The sequence below is a fragment of the Pyxicephalus adspersus genome, chromosome 8, assembly GCF_032062135.1.
Source record: "Pyxicephalus adspersus chromosome 8, UCB_Pads_2.0, whole genome shotgun sequence".
NCBI lineage: Eukaryota > Metazoa > Chordata > Amphibia > Anura > Pyxicephalidae > Pyxicephalus > Pyxicephalus adspersus.
In genome coordinates, this window is record NC_092865.1 from 63761638 (window position 1) to 63782545 (window position 20908).

At 37.5% G+C, this 20908-nt stretch overlaps 1 protein-coding gene across 1 annotated transcript in view; it reads right to left on the reverse strand.

Moving 5' to 3' along the window:
* CACNA1D (calcium voltage-gated channel subunit alpha1 D) overlaps positions 1 to 20908 on the reverse strand; it is a gene marked incomplete in the record, with an annotated part of 186856 nt that overhangs the window by 64188 nt on the left and 101760 nt on the right. Inside the window, 4 exon segments of the mRNA XM_072421224.1 lie at positions 2590 to 2759; positions 17550 to 17653; positions 20035 to 20231; positions 20699 to 20851. Coding sequence (XP_072277325.1) covers positions 2590 to 2759; positions 17550 to 17653; positions 20035 to 20231; positions 20699 to 20851 — 624 coding nt within the window.

The window sequence follows — 20908 nt, forward strand, 5'->3', positions numbered from 1 at the left end:
GCAGCAAATTACCACTCACTTGTCAGAATTCTGCTAGTGTACCAACTCAACCTTTTCAATGCACTCTTTCAACGCAGCGTGTGTAACAAACAGTGCTATAAATATTTACAAACTCTGAAACAGCAGGCCTTGATCCAGAGCATCAATACAAGCCGTCTGGATGCAGGCCTTGGTTCTAGGCTCTGCCATTTCTGAACAGCTACAAAATATATTGCAGAGCATAGGCTTGGACAAATGTTGCAATCTTGATAATTAGGATGCAAATTGTATAATGTATAATAAATTGTACGGGAGGTACACGAGAACATTTTGGTAAGTCAGCAGCTCTGGCCGCTGGGGGGCGCACTGGCCAGAGCCGTGGACCACGTTTACCATACAGATTGCCGGCTCAGGGCGTTGGGCGGGTTGTGGCTCAGACCTACAAAGGGAGAGCGGGTGGGTTCATCATGGCGTCACTCTGGGGGAAGTTTCCCTTTGCGTGACACACGGCTCCCCGTGCATGCGCGGTCCGGAGTCCATGCATTTAGTGGTTCGTATGGAGATTTTCTATTTTGTCTTTGGGACAGGAAGTGAAATTTCCCCAATGGGACCCAAGCAGGGATAAAAAGGTTTTAACCATTTCCTATTCTATACAAAATTTGGGTGCCAATACAATATTTATTACTGATACAAACATTTATTGGCCCAAACCTTCTGCTTAATACTGTGTAGGCTCTATTTGTGCCACCAAAACAGCTCTGACCACTCAAGGCATGGACTCCAGAAGACACCCTGTGGTATCTAGCTCCAGGATATTAGCAGAAGTTTCTTTAAGTCATACTATGCTTTTCCCCCCATGGTGAATCTTTCTGCTACCCATATAAGCTCTCTGGGATTCGAGATATTCCCACCATTTGATTCATTCCCTTCAAGCGACCACCATCAGCATCAATTCACAACACAACAACCTCATAAAACCCATGGAATTTCCGCAAACGGAACAACACTGCTAAAACTGATAAGTAAATTAAACTACATAGCCCAAATATATAAATTACAAAAACATAAACAAAAGGCACTTTATTATTATATAGCGGTGACATATTACGCAGAGCTTTACAAAGCTCTTAGTCAGGTCACCAGCTGTCCTTGCATTCTTTGTACCCACCAAAAATAATCTGAATATATAAAATAATTTAAACATTTGCAAACTAATATATAAGCACACATTCATTATACATTTTCATTCTTTTTACAGTGCTGAACATCTACAAACATTATACTGAAAAAAAAACCTTTGTGGCCGACCAATAATAATATTGAAACACCAGATAAATAAGATTTTTGTTCTACATGCAGGCCACAAAATAATCACATGTGCAAATCAAAATGTTATAGGTGCCAGAGGATTCATTCAAATGTGTTCTATAATATATTTATAAGGCATATGAGAACACAGTATATTCACCCATTAAGCGTAAAAATAATGATTAACTCATAAAATATTCTTTTCATAACCTAATAATGTTAAAACTTGTGTAGCTACACTACATAAATCCACAAAAGTGGTTTCACAGATTTGTATTCCATAATACATCATTATACTGAATTTAACCAGCCTCCTACGCTCCCCTGTACAACAGAGCTCAAACTGGGTGAGGAAGGAGCAGTACAAGAAGCCAATCAGTTGTTGTGCTAACAAATAACATTGATAAGAGAATAAGTAAAGTGACCTGTAAGCGTAAAGGTGCGTACACACTTCCAATTTTTATCGTTCCAATCGAACGACGAACGATCGATTGGGCAAAAAATCGTTCGTAAAAAAGTAACCAACGACGCCGAGGAACGAGGAAAGTCGCTGGAAACGAACGACCAGACCGGCGGATCGGATTGGACGACGATCGTTGAACATCGTTCGTGTGTACGGTCGTTCGTTGATCGTCCATGGGCTGAGCATGCGTAATGAACGAACGTTCGTTCACTTTCCTGTCGTGCACATAGTTCCTCTATCGCTCAAACGATCGTATCTATTGTGTGTACAAAATCTACGAACGATCGTGTCGTTATCTCTATGTGCAGGATCGGTGCTATACGATCGTTCGTAGATATCGTGCAGGATCGTTCGTCGTTCGTTTTCCAACGATAATAATTGGAAGTGTGTACGTAGCTTTAGTGAATTGCAGCAGATGAAATCAGATGCCATGCCCTGTGCTCTGTAGCAACTCAAATCTCAGAAATAAAATACAAATCAAAATACAAATAAACCAGAAGAAAAAAGTGTGATCTTGTTTGGTATTTCACCAACACTGGCACTTTTACTTAACTCCGGAGTAGTTCTAACCCCTTTAAATCTCCAGCTGACTTAATTGCTTGAGACTGACAACTACCTAGGTAATGCTGATTACAGGAAACATCCTGGAGGGGGAAGGCGAGGAGGCTTAAAGGTATAAAAATAGTGTGTTTTCACTGTTGCTAATCACTATGTGCCAAACACAAGGTGTATATTAGTGTAATGTAGGTGGGAAACCAGACACATATGAGAACTAACAATGAGGATAAAACTATCGGTTATATTGTTTCATCAGGTTCATGTCAGAATGGAATACGTACTATTGCGTTTGCCTTCTTCATCTCCCTCCTCATCGTTCTCAGGATCAATGTCCTCGGCTTGGGTGATCCAGTCCAGATAACCTTTCAGGTCCTCTTCTAGCTGCTGTTTCTCACGAAGTTTCTGAAAGTCCCCTCTAGCTTTCGCCTTTTCTCTTTCCTTGGAAAATTCACTATTTAAAGTGAAGGTAAAATAAAAAATATATAAATATGAGAATTCCACACAATGAGCAATCATACAACACAAAAGAAAGTTGCAAAACACATTTGTGATACGCAAAGTTTTTCATGCAAAGCTTTAACATTTGCAGCTATATAAAGGGCAACTCCAGTTAAACAGATTAAATCATAATGGCATATAAGAGGTAGCTTCACTTCTGTAGTTCTACAGATTCTGCTCTACTGACCAACCTCTTATTTGTCCAGAAGACCAACAACCTTTTCCACTTATTATCTTACGGGCAATCCAGCTCAAGCTGTAGCTTGGCAACTAAGTCGAAATACACCTTTCTGATTATTATTTTATAGTGGTATGATTATATAATTAATATAGTGGTAGTTTGCTGTACTGTTTACTTCGTTGAAAACTAATAATTTTATGACTTTTTAAGGAATACCAAAGTGAAATAAACTGTTCCTGGAGTTGACCTTCATCATAGTACATAGACGACACTTGTTTACATTGCATGAAAACAGGATATACATATTACAACTAAAACAAACAAAAGGTAATGATATTCAAGATGATACCACAGTATCTGGAATTGAATTTGGCTGTATGGTAAAACACTTTGCTAGTTATGATCTATTTTTCATGTTAACACAATGAATTGTGTCACCATGACTTACACTTTGTAACACAAACACAGAAGGAAATGAGGATCAACACTGACTATCCAAAACTTAGACATGAAAGAGGTTCTAAATATCTGTATTTTGGTCTCAAACTTAAAACACTGGTATGTATAACAAAACCTCCTCAACATCTTTACAAGGGTGAACTCTTGAAATAACTTTCAGGAATTAGGGAACTCCTGCTTCAAATACTATATCCACAGCTCACAGTATATTAGCATGATGGTCAGTGGGGAGGATGCCTTTTTCAATGCTGATCAATGGAACATCCCCCTTACAGATCATCAGTGTCAGTGGTAACTAACCTGAGAAGCACACATTGCTCCGTGCTCAAGCAACCTCTGGAGGAATCCTGGTTAAGAAACATTGGTCTAGTACAGTGGTCGCCAACCAGTGGTCCATGAAAAAATGTTGGTGGTCCACAGAAAAATTTGGACATTATTTGCAATTTTCATGTTTTATTAATAATAAAGCAAACATATTATTCTAATAAATTCATATATTCTGAATGACAATTATCACCTTTATGTTGCACTAAATTCACAAACTGTACCAAAGACGAAAAAACAAGGGAGACGCAACGTGACGTCAGTGTAGTCTTAAGTTGTATGAGGCAACCAATGCTGAGCCGTACGCTTCAGTATTGTTTCCACCATTACAACAGTCACCCCGCTCCCCAAATACCGATTCTCATCTGATTGTTTTATTTTATTTGTTTATTTCTCAGATGATCTTTTAGGTAAGTATGACCTTAGCTGTGTATTTTCTTTACCTGTTATATTTAATGGCAACAAATAGTTTGACTTTGATAACTATCATTTCTTCAAAATTTATAATTTCTTGTTTGGTCCTAAATTTGAATGAAATAAACCCATAATGAGTGAGAAAAAGCAAATATTTTGCATTTCGTTAGTAATTTTTTTTTTTTATCGAATCTTGCGTAACGTGATTCTCTAATCAAAAAAAAAGTGTAAGTGCAAACACACCACACAAAAAACGTGCACTGGGCTACTATTTGTGATCCCTCCTCTAAAGAGAAAGGGCCACCCAATTTCTCCAGACCCCCCGGAGTGAGGCTCCTGACGAGGGCTGGGTACTTAGGCCACCCAGCTGAAGCTGGAGTGGACCTACTAGCCTGTCTGGCCGAAGTAAGACGGGGTCCTTTTCTCTATGGGACTGCATAGGCAGTCCCAACAGATACTAGGCTGGGAGCCCTCCCGAAGAGAGACTCCCAGTAAGGGAGAGTACCTGACCATAAGGCCAAAGTACTCCCCAAGACTTCAGGGATAGCCCATAAGGGAAAAGCACGCTCCATCAAATTGGCACACATCTACCACACCAGTGACAAGTGACATACAGAAAAATACATAAAAAATAAGTTCTCAGTGCATAACACACTGGGCAAGGATAAAAAAATTGCCCATCTGCACTAGCCGCAGCTAATGCAGAATGAAAGTGATTGTGCTAAATCAGCAACGTGACGTGCCCGTGTACTCCTAAATCAAAGTGGGTGCATCACGCCCAAAGTGATTTTAGGGTACCACTAGTTCGCCACTCCAAGGGGATGACACTCAGCAAGATTTGGCCCGCTCTCAAGACCTGAAAGCCAGACCAAGGGTTCCCCACTCCAACCGGACCACTATCCGGGAGCTCCGTATCAGGGCAGGCCCGATGCCTCCCTCTGGTGGACGCTAACCAGAGGAATTAGCATAGGGTGGCCCCTTACAGAGCTACACCATCAAGCAGTCCATCCTAGCAGAGGTACTAGTGCACTGCATTCTTGCCAGGAATACAGCACGGTTCCACCCTGCACACTGGAAGGATTAGGCACTACACTTGATCTTAGCCAAAAGCCCGAGAAGCGATTTCTATAGTAATACCAAAGATAATGCAACTAATGATAATAGTAACAATAGTAATACTTCACTTAACAGTGAGCTGATCAATGAATCAGAGCCTGTCAGGCACCATTGGGGAGATCAAAATTTTACAAATGTATTTATCTTTTTATATAAATTCATATTATTTATGAATTTAGTGGTCCGTGAGTTCTGAACGACCGCTGGTCTAGGACAAAACTCTTACACACTCACTATTTGTATAGTCAGAGCCTGTTTAATCCAGTGCCTGTAATAATGTAAATATATGCAAGCTGTACCACACATTACTTCAAGTATGAAACAAAGTATTAGGTGCTGCAGTGCTATTCCTTTAAAATGTTGCCTTAGCAAAGAGGTCAGCAAACTTTTTTGGCCACTAGGCCATTTCAGGGGTAGGCAGGAGCACACTAGGCCAGACTCTCTCTCTCTCGTCCCGCTCTAATGGCTCCGCCCCCACCAGAAACGCCCCCTGAAGGGAAATCCCTCTCCTCTGCAGGGGGCGTTAGGCTGGAAAAAACTAATGGCTAGTTCGTATCCCGAGTTTGCTGACCCCTGCCTTAGCATATCTACATAACTGTAGTGCTACCTAGGTGAGTTCAGATCTCTACATTGCAGTGAACTTCAAACTTCCAACTCAAAATGAATAGACATCTCTAGTAATACACCAAGTTATCTGTAACCCTGTAAGTCAACCTATAATCACAGAAAAATTAATGCTGCCGAGTTAAACTAATAATCTAACTGCAATAAAAATATAGTTGTGGTTTGAGATACTGTTAAAGAGCACTATCTGATAAACAAGGCCCATTATTTTATCATATACTTTAAGTTATTTTAACTTAAACTTTAAAAGGTAATGACACTTTCCTATCTTTAAACAACATTCACTTGCTAAATGATGCCACGTATACACAATGTGATTTCCTCGCAATAACAAGAAACATAACAACTATTCCTTGCAATCCCAAACAAGAAAAGACAGCAAAAAGCTAGGGTTTGTAAGGACAGGACACTACCTAACCTACAGCCTAACCGGATGGCTATGCCTCTCCTTTCTACACAGGTCAAGGTATTGTGATCATTTATTGACCTTCTTCATGGGAACTATCCCTGTGAAAAATACTTGCCAACCTCCTTACTCTGACGTTCTCTTCAATTCCCCTGAGAAAGCCAATAGGCAAAAGGCATTAGAAAAAAACACATGTTATACCTCTTTCTTTTTTCTTTATACATAAGGATTCCTCTATATAGCTGGTCCTATCTCCCAGGAAATTTATAGTAATGACCTAATGACATGAATTGTACTTGAGTATTGGTAATATAAGTGTACAAACTATTTGACCTTACTTCTTAAATACACCTTAATGACATTTTAACAAACCCCAGCTTTTTTCTGTCTTTTCTTGTTTAAGATTTTGTATATACTGGGGCAGGCAAAAACTATTATTCAAAAAGATTGGAGGTAGGAATAGGTATTATTTTATTTGGTATTACTTGCAATCAATAGCAAGTATTTGATGTACCTGTTTGATAACTGAACTGAATTACTATTAGTATTATATCTAATAGAAATAATATTCATTTATACACATACCAGTAATATCTGTACAATCGACCCGCAACTGTTAAATACTTATAGTAATACTTATATGTTATACTGTCAGATAGATGGGGCAAATGAGGCTAAAATTCTCCTTTTGAAAAATGTGCATATCTGATGCCAAGCAAATGGGGTTAGCAAAAGCAGTATTGTCTCTGCAATACATGGTTATTTCTGTTTGTTTTATCCCTAGTATATGGCAGTATGGTAAAAATTGTGAAAAAGATCACAGGGACTATTTATATAGCAGTGAATCTGACATTCACTAAAACAATCTTGGAGGATTCTCCACTAAGGAATGTTTCAGTAAAGTGGACTTTTACTTCCTCCTTCCCTTTATCTATATCTTGCGTATAAACCAACTAGTCACACCACAAGATTGTCTCTATCCTCATGAAAAGCTAATAACAAACTCTTGCCATCTGAGACGTAATTATAAAAGATTGTTACACACTTTACCTTAGTACACAGTGCCATTTACCGGTGAAAAAAATGATCAGGCATTTCTGTTGGTTACTGTTTTGAATATTAGCAGTGAGAGCTGCATTTTGTGCCCTGGGTTTATACTTGAGTGTAGTTTTCCTGCTTTTCCAGTAAAAGTGGTTACTTCTGTACTCCGTAACTAATCAATAAATACAAAATCTTGATCTTGTGAGCTAATAAAATCACAAGTTCTGGGGGGGGGGGGCATGAGGAGCGTTTATGTAATCCATCAGAAATTAGGCTGACACCACAGGCTTTGAATTTTTTAGCTATGTTGGCATGGCAAAAAAAGAAAGAAGGAGCATATGTTGTTTCTGGCACATCAACAATTTTTTCTGTATTTGCAACACCTTTGAAGGGATATAACAAAGGGATATCCATGTTTTCCAGAGATGCATTAAATGGTTTTTATAAATAACGTTTCTTCTTTTTACTGACATGACATATGCTTCCATACAAAAAAATATGAGGATGCCCTTAACTTCAGTTGCTCCTACTAATGCTGCCTGGAAATCATCTCTGTTAAAAGGGCTGAAACTTCAAGGCACAAGTCTTTGGTTTCACCAGTAAAGGTCAGTTGTACAGGAACATGTCTAAATCATTTTAATGATGCAAATGGCAATCAGTGGTCATATTCTTTAACCGTTCATTTAAGCAATGGTTCATAAAATCATAAATACCTCATAAAGCAGTCGGAACATTCACAAGGAACCATAAAAGAAATCACTTTCAAGTTTTAGTATCAGTTACTGTGTACTGAAAATGTACTGAAAATGTCATTGAAAGTCTGTTGAAATTAAACGACCAGAATGATTATTTGAATAGTTATTAGTAGAAAGTATTGGAACCTACTGCAATTATACAAGAAAAAAATCAAAGGTTAAGGCTACGTTATCACGCTAGATAGATGTCACCAAAGACGAATGGCAGTATTTTCTCAGGCAAATATCTTTCCTGTGAACAGGACAAACAAAACAAAGCACTATGCCCCCGGTTCATCCTCTGTCCTTCCATCTCCACAGAAATGAACAGTGCTGTGTGTGCAGAACTTACTCATTCTACTATCTCTGGCAAAGATCATTTCCAACAATAATTTAGCATTATTTGTACTTAGCCTAAGACATTCTTATATTTAAATGTACATACTGCAAAACTCCATAATTATGTTATGAAAAAATGTCTGGTTTATGCAGAGTTGTATATGGCATCATCCCAGTGTCTAAGAAACTGAAAACTAGTATGGAATGTGAGTGACCATATAGGTGGAGCACTGGTTCATTTTAAGGTGCCACCCCAAAAAAGCCCTTTAGTGCTTTCATAGGCACTTGAAATCTTTCAAGCATCTATGGGCACCTTAAAAGGCTTATCATAAATATAGGGATATGTACAGACAACATGCTGCCCTAGGCACATCTAAATGATGCCCTGCATTGTGAGACATGGTTAGTTTATTATCTACTATTGCTAGAATGTACTAATGCAGGCCATATTGGATCTATTTCATATGCAGAGCTACTTCTAAGCCTCCATACAAGAGAAATAAAAGGAGGTTAGCACAGTCTGTAAATATTTAGACCTTGTGCTGACCCACTTCTAACCCAGGTTAAGGCACTCAACCTATGAAAGACATTAAAGAGAACACAGCTCTGCGATCAGTTTTTGTTGAAGAATTTTGATATAACTGTTGGTTGGAATATGTATAATTTGTAAATTTTAGGAATATTTAGAACAATGCTTATAATAAACATCCTATTTGCACGCCAAGCAGGTCAAAGTTGTTAGAAGTTACTGTAAGTAACTACTCAATAATTGTATACCAAGGTTGGTGGTGAGTTATGACATGTTCTGCTTTTTCTTTCTTGACCTCAAACTTTGCATGATAATGCAAAAGCATTGTACTTACGTGGCTCATCTTCTAGGTTTAATGCTAACCTGGGGTTGACACCTAGAAGTTCCAGCAATAAACCCAGCCAGGATAAATTTCAAAAGCCCAAGTGCTGATTTATAATGGTACTAGGATCCACAGCCAATACCCCAGTGTTGTTTTATAATGGCACCTAACAAATAGCAAATGACTCCATTCCATGTTTGCTGGAACACCCAGCTTCACTGAGAAAAGTGTATCCCCTCCAACCGTGAAGAGCTTTAAGAAATCAGGCCCATTGCTTCCTGCATCACACTGGCTGTGCCAAGGGCCCATCACGGTCCTGCAGCATTAAGCAGTGATGATATGGAAGAGAAAGACTTAGGACCAGATGGCTAGACTGCTTAAGAAAGAGAAGAGATGCTTAGGACCACTTTTACCAGATGAGATACCATGGAGATCACATGATGGCCAATTTAGGTAAGCTTTTATAAATATTAAAAAAACATTATCAAGGCACAGAGCATTCTGCCTAAGAACAGAATGTTCATTGGGAGGAGCAGGAAAAGAAGATATTTGAGTTGATGGTAGGATAACACTCCATTAGCGTTTCAACAAAGACGTTTAATTGAGAAAAATAATAATTATACATATCAGTGATATTTATGTTTATAAATGGAACGTTTTTAGGATAAAATTATAACAAATAAATGACATGAGGAATTAAAGTAACAGAACTTATCCATCCTAATGAAATAAGCCTCTTGAGTCATTTACTCAAGTATGTAGTAGGAGTTCTTATTTTGCTGTTTTTTCCATATACTTGTTTCCAGGCAGCAATATTATTTCAATATATAATACAATACTATTTTCAATATATTATTTACCATAATGGAAACATGGCACAGCAATTAAATAATACAATTAAGCTGACGCCAATATTTTGCATTACATTTATTATTGAAATGTATACAAATGTGTTTGTTTTCATTAAAATTGATGTAAAATACCTTATGAAATGCTATAGGGAAGAAAAGTTCCCATTCTCCACTTTTTAGAAAGGTAGTCTATAACATATATTAGTGTCTTTAAGAAACTATGTGAATTAATACCAAATTTCTTTGTAAATTGTTGCTGTGGCAACCTGAATAAAAAGACCTTCAAAATGTTATAGAGAAAAAAAAAAGAACTGTAATGTTTCAGATTTAAATTATACATCCTGTCATGTTAAATTTACACTGTTAGCGTTTTGCTGCAGGCATTTATTCTTTGTCAAGCAGGGTATTTTCAAAGTGTTTAAATATATCACATGGTTGGGAATTACAGTAATCTTAAAATTAAGAGTGGTGGGAAGTGTCAATGGCCAGTATGTCACATCCAGAAACATGTATTACATTGCTCTCATAGTAAAATTACTGTAACTAGAGATACTTATTCTGACTCTCAGATCATTCACTCTGCTTTTTATTGTAAATTGGTAAAGAGATATAAACTACATAATAATATTTTCAGCAGATTCGTTTTAACCAGTTTGGCCCTAAAACTTGGTTTAGTTTACTATTACTATTTTTATTTGTTTAAAAATAGACTTGAACTTCGACTATTCAGTGCAAGGTAATGGTCTACATGACAGCCTAGCTTCATTTAAGCTAAGTACACACCAAATGCATGAACGAGGGCTGTAAATACAGCGCTGTTCTGCTCTAAGGGGAGGAAAGAGGGGAGAACGGGCAAGCGTCACCCCGCTGCATTCTCTCCCCTTCACTTCCATTGGAGGCATTCATCGCTCTTCCTTCCTGGATCTGCCAGGACGGATCCATGAAGGACGTCGGACAGCTGCTGTACACACACCAGATTCTAGTCTGAAACTAGCCCTGAAGCAATAATTGGACAAGAATCTGACGTGTGTAAGTAGCCTTAGTTCCAGAGCTGCCCTTCACTTTCATCAGGCTCTTTGGCATTGGACACTTTCAGGAGTAAGATACCTGTGAACCCCACCTTTAACCATGGTCTATTTCACTGCTTGCTATCTCATCACTCCAGTGGCCTAAACAAATGTAGAGTTTGGAGGATAGAGCCATAGAATGCATTGGAGAACACAAACATGGACACCTCTGGAAGTGTTGAATACAAAAGAGCCAAATGAATAATGAGGCATTGTAATGAAACCAAAAATGGAGGGTCATGATTCTTGGGAGCTCAAATTTAAAAAAGCAAATGGTGTCAATCTCACGCATGTCAGAAGAAGAAAGTAGATGGCAGCGCCGGGTGTCCAGCCCACGCCAGAACAAAGAAGGAAGATGGGGCGATACATGATCAGCTGGACTAGGATTGCAGAGGGGTAGACAGCTTTCCACCTGTAAGTGTTATTTTTTATTTCTTATAGTTATGCTTTAAATGGAACGGGCCTTTCAAATTTCTTTTAGGTGACTGACAAAGAAGATTTAAAAACCAGGCTGTCATTCTGGTTTGCTAAGCCCAGACGCTTACGGAAAAACTAGGATGAAAAAACATAAAGCATGTGCTATTTTACAATATGTAAAATTACAACTGATTTCACCCATTTTTAAAGTTTAAAATATATTAATTCCACATCTAAGTGTTATCCTATTATTTCTGAAATAACCATTCTTTGGACGAAATTATTACCAAAAACACTGAATGGAATTAAACTATTATAGACCCCTTTCACACTTGCAGGTAAATAGCAAACTGCTGCTATGTGCCCAGAAGTGGCAAACCACAAATTCAGGCTAACTCAGTAGGAAGTATGCCTCTTACATTGCTGGCCAATAGGATGTCACCCTTACAGATAGCCAAAAGGATCATTGGTGTCAGTTAAACTAACCCAAAAGTAACAAATCGCTCATTGCTCAAGTAACCCCTACCGACCTTTGGAGCAACCCTGGTTGGGAAATATTGCTAAAGGACAATTATGTAAACCAGTAGAAAAAATTAGCCTACATCTTTATCCATGGTTCAAACTGTTAAAACTAAAGAGTCAATCTGACACACATTCAAAGCATCTTCAGACTAGCAGCGGAGTTTACCAATCTTGGGCGCCTACTGCCAAACACTATGGGAATTGCCCCTACATGCTGAAAGAAGCATTCAAAAACATGCAATAATGCTGCCTTTCCTAACACCTGTCAAATACTAGAAATAAAATGGACCCAACTAAGTCCAATCCTTACCATTTGGTGTGCAAGGTGAAAGTGCTCAAAATTGTCTGTGAAAAACAATACTCTGAATATGCCCTGGGTAATGGGTTTAAATACACCTTATCTGGCCAGGATTTTTATACCTCTAGTGTTATTTTTTCATACAGACATTTTCTTTCCATAAATTGTTAAGAAAAGCTATTCAGTAATTCTTGGGAAGTAATGTTCTTATTTTACCACTTAATATAAATACTACCTGTAATACCATCTGAAACACTGGGTGCCCAATAGTAATTAACCAGGCCTTGACAGTAACTCAGGAATCTGTGTTAACAGGGCTGAACTTTTTTTTTTCAAGGTACATTTCTGTGTTTCATGCAAGCTTGAACAAGACAGCAGATAAAACAGCTAATTACCTCCCTGTACAGCCAATCTCCGTCCTTCTGGACTAAAATTAGCCATAATATATCACATGGAGGTCCCAAAGGGGACTTCTTATCCATCAATTAAGTGTACTAATAAATTCAAGATAAATCCGGAGCTGCTACAGACAGAAAAAAATCATAACTTCACTTCTGTTACACTTCATCTATCAGACACAAGAGGTAAAAAAAATTAGGGGGTTTAATTTTAGGCCTTTTGAGCCGTATGCATAAAAATAAGGCCTTTATAATTGGAAAAAAAGTTTTCCATACGGTAGGGAAAGGGTAAAACCCTGGTTAGGTTTGTATTGCTGTGCAATTGGGTGGATTCACTATCTATGCTTGATTTGGGGGCCAGTGTCACTAGTACAGAAAAGTGGTGGGGATCCAAAATGTAATTTTCACCAGAAGAGAAGCCGAGGCAAAATCTTCAAATGGAGACCACAATATTCAAAATCAATATTCTTCTACCAAAATGGTCCATCATAGTTTAATAGTGTTTTTAAGCTGGATGGGAAGGAGCTGTAGGTGGGTTGTGGCCCCTGTATTGTGACCTAACTATTCAATACCCACCCAAAAACAAAAGAAGATTTTTGTGAAGGGCCAGTAAATCAAAGATTGTTTTCAACAATAGGTAAGTGATAATAACATTAGAGAGTAATCAAACAATAGCATACTAGGTAAATCAAAATAGTGCAACAAAAGATTAATTCAATTAATATTTACATATATTTAGTAGTACAAAAGCAGTTATCTGGTATCAGTTTCCAAATATAAAGATCATGATCTCACTAAAGAAATTAGCTCCTAGTTTGGTCCGGAGATGATATATAGGGTAACGGAGGTCTCTGAGCAAACTCGTTTTACCAATTGGGCTTCCTCTATAATAGTACTATCAATTAGTGGTGAGCGAGAATGCCTCTAACATTCTGGTAAAAACTTCCTCGAACTTCAAATGGGTCCGCGAAATGTCGGCCAACCGATTTCGCTGATCCATCGGACGTTCCAGGAAATCAGTACAGCAGGATTTCCAGGGCTGCATTCATTTATGCAGGCCTGTGAATCCTCCTGTGTGCAATCCCCGGGCACTAGAGGTTAATTAACCTCTAGTGCCTGGGGATCGCAGTAGATTTCCAGGGCACTCGAGGGTAATTCATTCATGCAGCCCTGGGAATCCTGTGTGCGATCCCCGGCACTAGAGGTTAAATGGCGACAAGCCTCCCCATTCAAAACCTCTAGTGCTCCCTGATTGGCTAAGGTAAGGAAAATCCTTTAGGTGTCAGCTTGAGCAACATCAGGATTTTCCTTTCTTTAGCCAATCAGAGAGCACTAGAGGTTTTGAATGGGGAGACTTGTCCCCGGCACTAGAGGTTAAATGGCGACAAGCCTCCCCATTCAAAACCTCTAGTGCTCCCTGATTGGCTAAGGTAAGGAAAATCCTTTAAGAGTCAGCTTGAGCAACATCAGGATTTTCCTTTCTTTAGCCAATCAGAGAGCACTAGAGGTTTTGAATGGGGAGACTTGTCCCCATTTAATCTCTAGTGCCCGGGATTGGACACTGAGCTGATCAATGAATGCCGCCGTGGCTGCATTCATTGATCAGCACAGCCCACAATTTTTTTTAATTAAAATTCGATCTCGATCGCTGAATTTATACCGGCCGCTCGCACTTACAATTTCGGTAAGCAAGAAATGTCCGAATTCGCTGTGAGATCGAGTTTTTAAAACTCGCTTGCTCATCCCTACTATCAATTACTTGTTGAAAAAAATCTTTGATTTATTAGCCCATCACATAAAAAAACTTCTGTTTTCTTTTCTTTATAAATTTTGTTCTTTACTAGGGGGGCAGCCACTCTATGACTGTATAAGGTAAATACCTGTTTCTACCCTAACAACTTACCGTTACTGCTCCTAGGAATTTTCATTAATAAAGGCTAGCTTTTATTTCCTGAGGGGAAACTACAGAGAGCAAAAAAATGTTTAATGTTGTTACAACTGGAAGATTCTCCAGCAGGGAAAAAAGATTCATTGCTTTAAAGAAGGCCCCTAAGTGTTTATTAGCAACCAGTAACACCACTTTGATTGCTAATTTCCAAACACACTAACTCACTGAATCTGAAAAATGCAAAAAAAACTCCTAAACTCTTTTGTAATATATGTACAACTCTCAAGAAATATTTAAGATTTAGACATTGCAAAATCACAACATTTTTATATTGACCACAGCAAATTAATGATTTACCATAAATAAGGAATAAGCAAGCAATTAGACATGCAAAGTGTTTAGGGCAGCACATAGACAAGAGTGTAGGTGGCCGGATAAAGACACTGAATCACTCCAGGGATGAGAAATTAGAAAGAGTAAAGAAAGATACATAATGTATAAATTTAATAAAAACATGCCATTGTTTTGATCCATGAAAGGACATCTTTGTTTGCTCCATGTACAGAATAGCAGTCTTCTTGGTTTTGTTGAATGTACTAGACCCAAGAACAATGTGGGAGCTATTTTTTAGTTAAAATTTGGCATGCTACAATATGTGGGACAGCTTTCATTGCTCCACTGCCAGGCTTAGTCACTATGTCAGGTCCTCAGCTTCTATCATACATACATCACAATTTCATCTGAGCAAATGAGCTACTAACCAGACCACTAACTCCTCTATTTATTTCAATGGAGACATGGGTATTGATTTGTATATTTTGCATAAAATGGAACTACAGCACTCTACTATATGCTCTGCCTATATATGCTTTGTAATTTTACTGAATTTGTTCAACCAAAGCTAAACTTTCAGGGGGCTATTAGAGAGGATGAATTGGCATACTATAGCAAAGTGCTAATTGGTTTCCTCTTAGTAGTTTACATGCCATTGCTTCATCACCCAAAATAAAATCATGACTATTTATCGGAATATTGGATATACTAAAACATTTAACTGATCCAGTTGGGGTATTCTTGGGTCCTTATGTCATATGGCAAAGAACAACATAGTGCTTGCTGCATACTGTGCAGTATCTAAGTAAATCTTATGTTATACTGATAACCTCACAAAACTGACCAAACAAAGACAAAACAGAGTAAACATAATGTTGTCAACATGCAAGACACATATTATAAATATTTTACATTGTGAAGATGAAAGACAGTCGGCCACCTAGCACACAGCAGTAGAATATGCAAATACAATTCAACTGCTTACCCACTAAGTACACCAAGAACCAGGTTAAGAACGAAAAATGAGCCAAGGATAATAAGACTAACAAAATAGACCCATGGCCACTCACATCCTATGGCATCATTCACCTGTAGGAATGTAAGGAAGGTTGTTATAGTCTACTCATGTACTTTACAGCAGAGACCAATCTGCAGCCACCAAATGACAAGGTCAGCTTCCATCCAACTCTGTCCTCGTCTAGAGCTGGATGGAATCAAAGACGCTTAATTATGCCAATGACTTCTTCATGGGTTTGTTTATTTTTATATTAAGAAATTATGCAATATTTGGGGAGATTCTTCATGAAGAGTTGTAGTCTTGTTTATTTGTTGTATATTTTTAAAAGATAGCAGGGCTGTGTAAGGTTCAGACCCACACAATGACTGCTCTAATGGCAACTGATGACTGGTAAAGTGTCTGCATTACAGAAAATGTTACATATGGCACACCATACAGTAGTCAGATACACAACGGTAGAACTTTTCTATCAATGCCAGAACAGCAATCTACCACACTGGACTAAATTAAAGTTCAATGTTTAATTTTATTATTTTTACTTAATAAAATTAAAAATATATTTAAACTACTCTATAGACCAAGGTTGTTTCTCAACCATGGTTCTGTGGAATCATAGGGTTCCTCCAGAGGTTGCTAGGAGTTGATCGAGCAATGAGCTGAGTACTGTAAGTTATGAATTTAGTAATTATAGCAGGGGTTCCTAAAAGGTATTTCAAGGGGTTCCCCATGTTGAAAAAGTCAATAATAAACAAAGATTGGGCATTTGCTTTTTCTAATTAACCCTACAATTGTTTACTAATATGTAAAAATCTATGCTTTCATGTTTAATTTGTAAATCGTTTTTTACATGATTGCAGCCAGCTTTACTGATCCACATATTATAAATCTATCAATTTGGATGCTAATCATATTTCATATTGTCACATTTTCACAATTGTTAAGAAGTTATTGGTAGGGTAATTGGAGCTTCTAATATACCTCACCTACTAACTAATCTGCAAATATGTACTTATAATAAAAGTTTTAAAAAGAAAAAGTCAGCTAGCGAAACATGAAAATGATTTTACCCCTGCAATAATAAATAAAAATATATTCTAACTGAAAACTCACTATGCTTTCCTTTCAAGCATATGTGCCATATGTTATATAGTTATGTATCAGTAGCTGACAATCATCAATTTACTTTATAAATGCTATTTTACAGATCAGATCAATCACTTGCACACCCTTTGACATACTGGGCAACTTGAAGAGCTTAAGGCTAAAATCAAAAAAAAATTATTTCCTTTGCACTTCCTACAGAAAGCTCCATCATGAAGAATGTCTTAAAATATCACTGATATGTGCAGGCAATAAAAGATTCTGTTTTTTAACTTCTTGGAAAGCATTTTTTGACCTGGTACATTTTGGTGGCAGCTAGACTCTGGGCTCTGCCTTCATGAAAGAAAAAGCATGTGCTTACCCGCTTAAAACACCAAGAACAAGATTTAGCACGAAAAATGACCCAAAGATGACGAGACTGACAAAATACACCCAAGGTAATTCAAATCCCATAGCATCATTCATCTAGAAGAAATAAGATGGACTTATAGAAAGAAAATGCAAGACAATACAGACATTAGAATAAAAAGAATAAGCCCCTTGTTGCATTTAAAGCCCAACTCCAGCCAAACTATTGTATTTCATTTTAGATGGAAGAGCATCTAAGAGCATAGAAGAGTTAGAGCTTGTGTCTGGTATTTATGGCTGCATACGTCACTATTTGGGAGATTTCTACTTACTTTCAAGTCAAAACAAGGAAAATTATGAAATGATTAATGTAAAAAATATTGGTTTTTTTTTTTTGCTGTTCATGCCTTTCTAGCATGGTGGCTCAGTGGTCTTTGTAGCACTAGGTCCCAGGTTTGAATCGCGGTCATGACATTGTCTTCATGGAGTTTGCAGGTTCTCCCCGTGTTTGCGTGGGTTTCCTCCTATTTCCTCCATATTCCAAAAACACGTAGTTAGGTTAATTAGCTTCACCCCTAAAATTGACCTTAAACTGTGACTTTGACATATGACTATGGTAGGGACATTTGATTGTGAGCTCCTTTGAGGGACAGCTAGTGACATGACTATGGACCTTGTAAAGCGCTGCTTACTGTATAAATACAATGGGTCACATGAACAAAAAGTAGGGGAAATCTCCTAAGTGAAGCGACCATAGGAAAAATCAGAGCAACTTTTTAAATGCTCCCCAAAAAAATGACTGGAGATGGGCTTTTAAAACCAGCATTAGAATGCTATACAAGTGTGAGACAAGAAAAGGTTATATAAAGACACATAGCAACCATTTAATGAGCAATAAAACATAAACAGAAGTTGGATTATGTATTTATATTCACCATCAATACTATATTTAATTATTTCTTAATAGCTGAGCAAGAGTTCCTAAGTATTGGGAAGCCCTAAAGAAAAGGTGATACTTGTTTGAAGGTTCACCAAACTCTTCAATGCATGATTTTGTGCAGGTCCCAGTGGCTGGCACCTCACATGGCTGAGATGGTTCAAAAAGCCAAAAAGACTGGGAAAGCTGGCAGCAGTAAAAGGTACTAGTTCTGCTCACTGCAGCCCTCATTCATTTCATGTGGGCATTCTACATGTAGCGTCTCCCCTGGCGTGAGGAAGAGGTGAATATACCGCAAAGCCATTCTCACTGTAAAATAGCCCTTACAAGTATATTCTGTCTGACAATATGAACTGCTGGGTTACATTTAATTTTAACTGAGGTTCTATTGTCCAAATTAATCTGCATCTATGAACCAACTTATGCTTAAGTTTTATCAAGCTTTTAAAACTACATTTTGCTGATTTCTTTGCCATAAAATAGTTAAATGGTACAAATTGAATAAAAAAGACATATTACTCCCAAGCAGGCTGGGATGTATATTTTGTATGTATTTTTAAAAGAGCTAAAATCTGTAAAACAAATGTAAATAGAAAGTCAACCAAAAGGTGTTGCAGAACTAAATTTAGCATTCACAAATTTGGGGCATTGATGCGCCTGCCAATTTCAAAGAATAATCAGTTAAATCCTAAATTCATAATTTTCAAATCACCTTGGAGTTGGCTGTGATGGTTTCCTAATTTAAACCAACATCATTTAAATTCATGCAAATTAAATGCCTTACATTTTTATGTCTTAGATTGTTACACATGACCTTGAAAGCAAATTTATTTTATTTGGATTGGAAATAATTATTCCCAAACAACTTTCTGTTTACATCCATCCATGAAAGACTACAGAGCAGTCACACAAAGCTATAGAATGCCACACAAGGATAGTTTTATTAAAGAGACATAGCTGGAAATATTTTGCCATGCAAACCTAAACACGTAACATGAAACATAAAAAAATATCAATATTGATTAGCATTGAATATTTTGTTACAGTGTTGAACTCTGCTTCATCACTAACAATATATTTTGAGTCAATATTCCTGATCACATACTGACACAGATTATAGACAGCCCCAATTTTTGCATGGTTCCCTTTGAAATGAAAAAGACTTAGGTAAATATATATTAGGTGTGGCCTAGGGTAAACTGGCACAAATTGTAAATGCCATGGTTACATTTAAATAGATTCTCTTTATTTAGCTGTCTTATCTAGTTATCAAAACTGATGTGATTAGTTTGCTATAGCTAGAAAAGAATATAGATAGATGCTGCTTTAGAAAAGCAAAGGAGTACTTTAAAGTACTCAAAGACCTGTCCATAGCTCTTGCATTAGGGAGAAAGCACAAGCACCTAGGGGTGCCTTTATTTTGTTCTTCCTTTCACTGGTGTATTGCTTCTCAGGAAGCAACCGGGCAGAGAATAGTTTCTGTGTCAGACAGTCAGGTATATGGCGGGTATTTTAAAGCAGCCTGCAATTTGTTTTTTCCTATCTCTAACATATAACTTACCCAATATAAAACATCTGTCCAGCCCTCCATTGTAATACACTGAAATACAGTTAACATTGCAAAGGCAAAGTTGTCAAAGTTGGTAATGCCTCCATTAGGTCCAACCCATCCACTTTTACATTCCGATCCGTTGACAGGACAAACACGGCCGCTCCCTGAGAACGCACATGGCGCTGGCTCATCTTCAGATAGCAAATCTAGAAAATACAATTTAAAAAAAATATTGCATTTATGTGATTATACAAATATCAAACACGATAATCAATCATAAACTATATTCATGAGAAACTTTGTGACGTGCAATTAAAGAAAAGGTCACAATGTAATAATCTCAAGAGTAATATGGAAATAAAAGGTGGCGTTATACACCATATAGTGTTACTTTTTATTATGATGCTAATATTAGGGTTTGATTCTTTTAGCAGATTGATTAAAATCTTTAGACTGAATTACATAGATATCCTTTCCAGCAAACCTGTACTTTGCCAGGGGTCCTAGCAAAAGAACATAATTGTGTTTTTCTCCACCCAGAAACATGAACTGTGAAATATAATTGGTTCTTCTGCAAAACCTTTGCTGTCTACTGTTTTGATCCCATATAGTTTATTACAAGTAAAATCACCTTAAAACAGATTTTTGATTAAATGCAATTTTTGCTACCTACCAGTGCCAATGAAAAAACAGGCTTTGTGCATTTTTCCCACGAAAAGCTCTAGACCAATGATAGCATAAATTATAATAACAAATAGGACCAAGAGAGCAATGTGCAGCAGAGGAACCATGGCTTTTATTATGGAGTTCAGGACAACTTGTAAACCTAGAGAAATAAAGAGAAGAAAGTACGTCACACATAAAGAGATGCTGGATTATGTTT